The sequence below is a fragment of the Podarcis vaucheri genome, assembly GCF_965113315.1.
Source record: "Podarcis vaucheri genome assembly, chromosome: 6".
Taxonomy (NCBI): Eukaryota; Metazoa; Chordata; class Lepidosauria; order Squamata; family Lacertidae; genus Podarcis; species Podarcis vaucheri.
The window spans coordinates 52211021-52220219 of NC_138764.1; the positions used below are offsets into that span (position 1 = coordinate 52211021).

General features: G+C 39.7%; 1 protein-coding gene across 1 annotated transcript in view; it reads left to right on the forward strand.

The window, feature by feature from the left end:
- SPATA6 (spermatogenesis associated 6) overlaps positions 1-506 on the forward strand; it is a 30768-nt gene extending 30262 nt beyond the window's left edge. The window contains exon 13 of the mRNA XM_082226789.1: positions 148-506. Coding sequence (XP_082082915.1) covers positions 148-319 — 172 coding nt within the window. The 3' untranslated portion in view covers positions 320-506. The remainder of the gene's footprint in view (positions 1-147) is intronic.
- Positions 507-9199: the final 8693 nt, after the last annotated feature.

A 9199-nucleotide genomic window follows, 5' to 3' on the forward strand; every position in this document is an offset into this window, starting at 1 on the left:
AGCCGTGTAAACAAACCTTGTAGGCGCCTATGCTACTTAAAGAGTAATCAAAGAGTAATCAAATAATAAATGTCCTTCACTCTTTTCCTTTTTCAAAAGATCACATTTTAATAGATGTGTGTTTGGGGTTTTTTGGGGTATTACTAGTTCATCTATACGGCAGAGCATTATGGTTCAACTGGATGATGATGAGTATTGGACTAGTCAAGCTGCAGAATACAAAAGCAAACCCCACAGAGCAATCTTTGAAGACAGTCTGCAGAAAATCTATCGAAATATGTACCGAAAAGCTTCTGGATCAAAATCAAAGAATAAATAAATTCCTGATAGTGATGCAGGTGAAAATGAACAGTATAAAAGATAAATATTTTTAATGAAAATGTTGTGTGTCTAACAAATGTTTCTCTCTCTCTCTCTCTCTCTCTCTCTCCGTTTTTATATGCGTTTGTGAAATTCTGAGGCTGGGACTCTCAACAGGAAAATAAATAAAATCTGGAGGGTTTTAAGTAGGGTACATTGTTTGTTTATGGGATTTATAGGCATGTTAGTAGTTTTGGCTCCCCATTTCTAAAGCATCTGGCTTCCAATTGAATTAGGATAAATTGCACACATCTCCACTACATCGCTGTCCATGTAGGTATGTGTCTTGCCTAGAGCACTAATAGAGGCACATGTGGAAACAGTTGTTCTATGGTTGCAATGTGTTTCCAATACTGTGCTACTGAAAAGTATCTGTTGGGCTCTTTTTCAGGGGTGTTATATCATTCAGCATGTCACCGAAAATCTGTGGATCTTGCAATGGTCTCTGGGCAAGTGGTGGGGAAGCCATGGACATATGAGAGTTGGGGATGAGGGAGAGTGAACATAAGAAGCCTAATACAGTATTCATAATTGATTTATAAGACCTGAAATATTGTCATGTGAACAATAGACCTTCCATATTTTGGTGTAAAAATCAAGTGGTTTTGTGTGTGTGTTTTTGCCAGCAAATTTTTTGTTGTTGTTATTGTCAGGCATGGGTGAAGTAAGCCAACTGTGCCAGTCTTCTGCACACCGATGGGCTACATCTTCCTCCTTTCTCTCTGCTATTTTTTAATCATTATGCTTCTATTTGTAATCCTCTTTTAGCTTAATTACATCAGCAGTATATCACTTCCCTTATATTTGCTCCCAATCATCCCTTCATCAAATAGGACCCAGTGTCCTTTCAGACTGCATCAGAGATATATCAGTGCATTATTGGATATGAAAAAGAGCAAGGCTTCGAGCACATCAGCTAGTGCACCCACCCAAATGCAAACATTATGAATGTTCTGCACCTCAAACTGATCAAATTTGGAGTCTGTTCTTACAGGCTCAAGGGATGTATTGGCAGAGCGGCATTGGCAGAGCGGGCATCTCTCTTCTAAAGGCCACCAAATGTTCACCAGCAGTTTTGAAACATCCCCTGAGAAGAAACCTTTCCAGCCTTCCACTGAGTATATCCCATGCTAACAAATAAGGGCAGGCTGCCTGCTCTTTAGGCATTCAGAAATTTATAGAGGCAGGGGTGTTTGGCTTCTACTTCTTGTCAGAAAGGAAAGAAGTAAACATACTCCTTTTGGAATACTTATATCATTAGAGCATAGAAATAATAGATGCCCAAAGGTGGTTTCAGATGTATCTGAAAACAGTGTGAAGGGTACGCAATGCACAAGATTACTGCCTGCCTATCTCCATTTTATATTGTGTCTTTCAGAAAGTCTCCTATCTCTGCCAGCTCTGTACAGACATCTACATATTGTCAGATGTCGATGGATTTATTTAAAGCATGGGCAGGTAACTTACAGGCCTGAAAGTGTTGCTGGATTGCAACTCTCATCATTCTTGACCATTGGCCAGCCAGCGGAGGCTGATGGGACTTGGGAGTCCAACCCGTTAGAAGTATTTTTATACCACCCCTCAGCAAAACTGACAGGTTGCATGTAGTGGAAATCACAGGGCACTATTATTATTTATTTTCCAAATCTTCCATAGAGCTCAACATAATAATACGGGGTGCCAGGCAAGCCTTCCTGGAGATGGCATTCCATAAGCCGAATGCCACAACTCAGAAGGGCCCTCTCTGGTCATCACTCATCTCATGCTGGATGGTGGTGGGATCCAGAGAGGTACCTAAAATAACAAATGCAGGATTGAAGCAGGATCCTGTGTTAGAAGGTGGTCTTTCAGTTATCCAGGTCTGAAGTCATTTACGTAAGTACCACCACTTTGAATTGTTCCTGCAGATGGACCAGGAGATAGTGTAGTGGACACAGAAAAGTTGTAATTCCAGCATATGGATGAATTTACAGAAAGGTGGATGAAACCCAGCAAAACATTATAGCCAACAATTACTTATGATCCATACAGGTCATGTAGTGTACTTTTGGAATGTCGGGTTGGGATACATATGTTGGGATGCATATGAGCCGCCCAGAGTGGCTGGGGAAGCCCAGCCAGATGGGTGGGGAATAAATGATAAAATTATTATTTAAATTATTATGTGAACAGAACAAATTAATGCCAATAGGTGGGAAGGTATTGTGAGTACCTTGTTTGGTGGCTTGCCCTCTCTGTATTACCCTTTAATTCTTTGCCTTTTGCTTTCAGGCCTGTTGAGCATGGTGGTCTTTCAGATGTATGAGGTGTAGCTAGAGCTGAGATGAGAGTGAGTTATTGGTATCACAGGGTGTTGATTTCCCTGTAGCAAGGCAAAGCTGTGGCTTTTCGCCTATGCAATTGAAGCATTGGAGAGCTAGCGCTGTCCAATACCTTTTCCCTCCTCCTTGGCTTTTACACAACTCCTCCTCCACACCAGCAAAGCAATTCAGAATTTAAGCAGAATGACTTACACACAGAGGTGTAGGACATTATTATAGAACAGGCATAGGCAAACTCGGCCCTCCAGATGTTTTGGGACTACAATTCCCGAGTTTGCCTATGCCTGTTATAGAATATTGCTACAGCACAATCCTGTTCCTAGAGATATTTACTCAGAAGTAAGCCCTACTGTGTTGAATGGGGCTTACTCTCTAGTAAGTGTATTTAGAATTGCAGCCTTTGAATGGTCATTTACATCAATAGTGCAAACCCATGTGTGGTCTATTTCAGAGCTAAGTCCCACTTAATTCAATGGTACTCGCGCTCTGGTCACTCTTTTTCCAGTAGTTCCCTAAGAATCACTTTGCGCAATAGGTTGAGTTCCTAGTGATAGATGTCAAGACAAAAGAGGAGCATCACCAAACATCCAGGAATAGATCTTTCCCCTTGTATTTTTATCACCGCAGTAACTGATGGAACACTTGGACTGTTTCAAGATTTTGGGGTGAAGTTGCACCTGTTTCTGCCCATAATATTTGGCCCCACAAATATCCCTCACTTTTCTGCTTCACCTGTCTCTGCCTACAAGCCCTGGGCATGTTAATTATATAATTCTAAAAGTTGTAGAATAATACAGTCTGTTGAATGTTAATGATTATTTGAGATATGAAAGCAGGTAGAAATTCCTCATCCTTACCCAGGTATAATCCCCAAATCACTTTCTGTGGTTGGCTAACCTTCTGTTAGCTGGCAAACAGCAGTGTGCATAGGGCAGACTCTGTCTCCTCTTTGACTTGCAGGGTGTGATAAGTAACATTTCAGGCAATGAACCAACATAGTAATAAACAGTAATTGTTTAGTGCACCTTGCCTTCTAATACAATTTAAATCCCTTCTATCAAATGCAAATGTCCAAGTTCCCAAGCAGCGCTTTAAATAACATTTTTCTGTGCTTGTTCCTTATCTTTTGTCATCCACAAAGTGGTGTGTTGGTGGCAGGAGATGGCACAATTCCACCAGCTTCATTTTGCATCTTAAAAAGAGCTGTCTACTCAAGTGCAGAAAAAACTGGTTCAATGAAGAGTGAGCTGGAATTTAGAGAAGAAATCTTTTCTTTCCATAATAAATAAGTAGTGTTGCAGCATGCGAAAATTCCTGCCAGGCATGGTATTTTCTGCAAACAATATAAAAATGTAATCAGCATAAAGCAGCAATTCCTTATATTGAAAAAGTGTTGACAATGTGCTCCGTGAGCTCAGAAATCGAAAGGAATGTAAAAGGAATCCCAAATGCTTTGTGGATTTAAGTATCTTAAAATTTCTAAGCGCGTGTGGTGTGCAGTGATGAACAAGTTAGCCACTTTCGATGCAGTTTTCATATAAGTGCAACAGAGGATGGATGTAGAGAACAATTTACCAAATGGAAATTTAGCATTATACTATGGAATCGTAATATCCCTTCAAATCACAAGATCTTTATCACAGATGAACACCAAATCTCAGCAACAAAATAATGGTGAAATTCTCAATGGCTAGTTTAAGATATGGTGGCTGAAGTCACCCTGAGTGGTTAATTCCTCGGGCAGAAGCTTCTAGTGATCAGTGAGATATGCCTAAATATTAGCATATTAATTGTATTGCAAGCATATGTTGTTTTCATAGGACCCAGCCCTTAGGGGCTGGGGGGGCTTTGGCCCCCACAAAAAAATATTTATGGGCATTTCCATTCAAATAGTGTATATGCACTGTGTCATGTGGTTGATTATGCAGGGCGGGGCTTAGCTAGACCCCTGTAATCTTTTATTCAATTTAGCACCTCTGGTTGTCTTATCCAGCCAATCTGGATTTAGCTCAGCCCGTTTGGAAATTGGGTTTGTATTGGGTTCATTTTGAAAATAATTTTAAGAATGCCGTGGGATTTCCAAAAATGCATGGAGGTTTGGTATAGTCTGGAAGTTCTATATGCTGATCCAAAAATCCATGTGTGGTTGGACAGCTGCAAATCTGTCAGATGAGGGTGCTTCCTATTCATTTCAGTGGAGGACTCTGGTCCAGACACATGGAAATGCAAGATGAAGTTGTAGCAGAAAGGGGGCAGAGTTAAATCACATTCCCTCATCTGGAACAAACTTGCTGGATCAGTGCAATACGGTTTTCACTATTCACACTACGTTACCCATTTGGGATATTCCTGATGAATCAAGGGTTCTAGATGCTTCAGATCTTATATGGTTTTGTTTTGTTCTTTGTATATAGAAGTGAATTTTGTAGGTATGACGTTATGCTGCAGTGTGAGCTTTTAACCTGTAAAGTATTCCTTCTATTTGTGTTGTTAGAACCCTGTGGATCAAACCTTGTGCCTTCTTACCACACAGTGATACAGAAATGAATGTTTGTGAACCTTTGACAGATTTTGTCATAAACGTGATTTATCATTGTGTTAAAAACATGCACCTCTTTTTAAGAAGCCCAACATCTAAAAAAGAAAAAGAAAAAAAGACTTTGCTGTAGCCTTCCTGGTTTACTGGTTTTTAATCATGTAGCTGTCAGAAATAAACAACCACTGTTCTTTGTGTGATGGAGCCTAATGTTAAAGCTGTCAGGGTCCACTGAGAGAGTGCAAGTGTAATATTTATGTCTATAGGGCCTGCCATTCATGCTGTTCTCAACTTTCACTGATTTAGGGCTCAGCTGGTGTAAACTGGGTCTTGTTTCGGCACACCTGAAGTCAGTGAGGGCTTTCAAAATGACTTTTTGATGTGCAAAATGACACTGTAATGGCTTCCACTCAGTCGCTGTGTGTTTCTAATCTTTCAAAGGTATACCTGTTCCACCACGTTCAAGATTTTTTTCCTTGAGTATTGGAATAATTGGTGGTATTTTAAGATAGTGAACTGTGCTGAAATAAAGCTGCTTACAAAGCTAAATATGTCACAGTTAATAATAAAACTACTTTGTTATTGGGTAGATCCCCCATTTTAGTGGGCCTTCTGAGGGGAAATTTCTCTGGATTGTGCCTTGCTCTTCTCCAGAATCCTTTGCCATATATTCACTTCTCTTCTGCACATAAAACCTGGTTGAGTTCCAGATGGGAAGAAATTCAGCTTTGCTCATCCTAATTGATATTGAGTGGTTTTTCATTCCTTTCATTCCAAATACATACCAGAGTCTGAAATCTGATAAATTTATACCTTGGTAACTTGTGATTGTGTGAAAAAATATTCCAGCGTGAAGTGTCTTTTGAGAATTACTGTATTCATGTAATATATATTTGGTCTGTGTAAAAATATAATTTCCTATGTATACTGTACTAACAATATATACAGTGGTACCTCCGGTTGCAGACGGGATCCGTTCTGGAGGTCCAGCCAGATCCCAAGGTTTTCACAACTGGAGAGACCGCTTCTGTGCACATGACGGTAGATCGCTTCTTTGCATGCGCAGAAGTGGTCTACCACTTCTGCACATGCGCGCTGGGCAAAAACCTGGAAATATACTTCTGGGTTTGCCGCTTACGTATCCTGAAGTTTACGTAACTGGAGGGATACGTAAGCGGAGGTACGATTGTATTGGCCTTGGTCTTGAGTGAGCTAGACTTTTAAAATATTGATTGGTTCTCTTTAAATCTGATGACCAGGTTCAGTTGCTTACTTGCCTTTTCTGGCTCAATAATAATGTATCATAGTGGCCATGATAATTGCTAGAACATCTGGTGATATGCTAGCAAACATTTAAAGTATGGATAGTTAAAGACTATCACAATTTTGGAGAGTCCCTGCATTTCTGAGTGACTTTCCTGACGTATGTTAAAGCAACGTGGTGCTCCTCTAGCAATTGTAAATGCATTAGACAGCTGTGAAGTTGTTAGAATGTTTTTGTACTGCAAGCAACAAAAGGTTTTTTTAAATAATGTTAGGAAGGAAAAAGGTTTTTAGTAAAGTTAGGAAGAAAAGTTATGCAGAACTCTTAAAATGCCTTAGACATTAATTACTTGAGCATTGACTTTCAGTTAATGGAGACAAAAGTGTCAAGTCCTCTCCTAAAGCACAAAGACGCTGAAATCTTACCTAGTAACAGCAGTGGGGAGAGGTTTAGGCTATTCATCACAATAAATAAATGAGCCAAAGATTCCCAAGTTTCCTTTTATTAGTTCTTTCAGTTTGAAACTTACATGGTCTGATTGTACTGATGGTTTGAGTTTAACTTTGCACAGCTCCTACTGGAAGAGAAAATTAGGCATGCACATTCTATTATATTCTGGAGAGGTAGGAAAGCAGCACTCTTGTTAAGTGCTAGGAAGATTTTTACTGGAACACTGTTAAGAAGCTGGAACTTTGAGCATGGGATGTGACCCTCAGGCCCTGGGTCAAATGCAGCTCTTGAAGCCTCTCTATCAGGCTCTCAGGACTCTACCCCAGGCTACTGACCAACTTTATACTGTGCTGTCCTTGAACACTTTTGCTAGGCTGGAATGTGTCCTTGAATTGTGACAGTACCCCTTGCTTGTTTTAATGGAGGATGTGTGTGTGTTGTGTGTGAAACCTCAGATATTCATGTGGCAGGAATGTAGCTTAATATACAAAGGTAAGTGTTAGATCAATTTCTCCACCAACTTTTGCCATTGGTATGCAACCCTGAAAAGGTTGCCCATGAAGGAATGTAAACCGCAGGCTGGTTTTCTTTTCCTCACTCCTGATTCTAAACACTGGCATATTGTCTTGTTTCCATTTCTCCCCTTAGTCAACCTTGGTTTTTTTCTGTGGTGCACCAAGACTCTTGGTTTGAAATCCCCTTTTCCAGCAGCCACACACTTTTCTTTGACCCTCTCATTGTCAGAGGTTGAAAGAGCAGTATGGGGCTGTTTGCAAAAGGACTTTCAAATAAACCATGCTGTGCTTTGAAACCCCAACAATTGTGGCTTCAAAGCATTGCATCATCTGATGTCATTGTGCTGGCAGGTGGCTGCCCACCAATAGAATTCGGCTTGGCAGGATTGGGGAAATAAGAATCTGGCCTGCCAACCAAAAAAGTTTCCCCACCCCTGTGATAAAATATCAGATAAATGATTCTTTTCCTGAAGCCAAAATATCTTCAAGTTAAAGTAATTACTAAGTAAATAAATGCTAAGGCAGTTCACAGTCTGAGAATTGACTTACATAGTTCCAATTTTGTACAGTGGAAATTGTTAAATTACATTTTCTGATCTGGGATTGGCCTGATATAAAATAATAGAGTGGGGGTTTATGACGCAGTAATTTGGTTTCTATCAAGTAGTACCTGTTTCAGCCATGTAGCAGTTATGTAATTAGCAGTCCCTATTGCCCCTTTTTGGAGGCATTTCACCCTTCTTCTTTTTTTTCTTTTTTTTTAAACATCTATACCCATTGATCTAAAAATAGTTTATTTTTTAAAGAAACCCAACAAAAGCAGTCAGATTGGTAGTTTGAAATTGTGTGTGTGATTCCCCAACAGATACAGATTATTTCATCCATGTACCTTCTTGATGTAATAATTACTTGTTCCACAAAGGGAGTTGGAGAGGCTGTTACCAGCTAGACACTCCAGTGGTTGCTCATTAGATTGGAAGTTTTGGGAATGCCATGACTATTGTAAGATGTCTAGATACCCATACCTTTTGTGACATGCGTTTTTTGACCCTACCTCTTGGACTATTACTCCTGAGCTCTGTTAAAGCTCCATCCTTGCTTGTTAAGTTTTTTTCACACTTTACTTTTTGTGCAGATTACTATCCAGAAAGAATCATATTTGGTGTTTGTACCTCAGGAATCATGAATTTTAGGTTGCAACAGTAGCGTTCTTTCCATATACATCACTCTTAAAGAAACAGGTAAATATACCCATTTCACCGAGGTTGAGGATAAGTTTCTAGATAGTATCAAACAAGAAATTAAACTGAACTGGTTCAATTTTAATATTGAAGATTCTGTATTTTTACAGTTCTGAACTCAGTCTTCATAGGCAGATATATTTTAATTTGTCAGCTGCCATTTTAATCTGTGTGGCATAAACTTAATACAGGGCAGTTGTGAGTTGGCCCTCTCCTGGGGTGGGGAAAGACTTCAGCAGGATGAAAGTATTCAAAAGCTGCAATTGTGTGAACTGGCTTTCTCCACTCTCCAGCAGTAAACATTTGACAGAAGGTTGCTTTCCTTGCCTGCCTTGTTTTCTGCACAATCATCTAGTGTTTACATACATCTTAGCCTCTGTGGCATTTTTGAAGACTTTATTTGTCTCATTTACTTTTTTGGTACGGATAATACTTAAAATACGAAATCCATCTGTGAAGCATATTGCCTAGTCACGTTGAAGGGTGAAACCAGTTTTTAATTAAAATTTTAT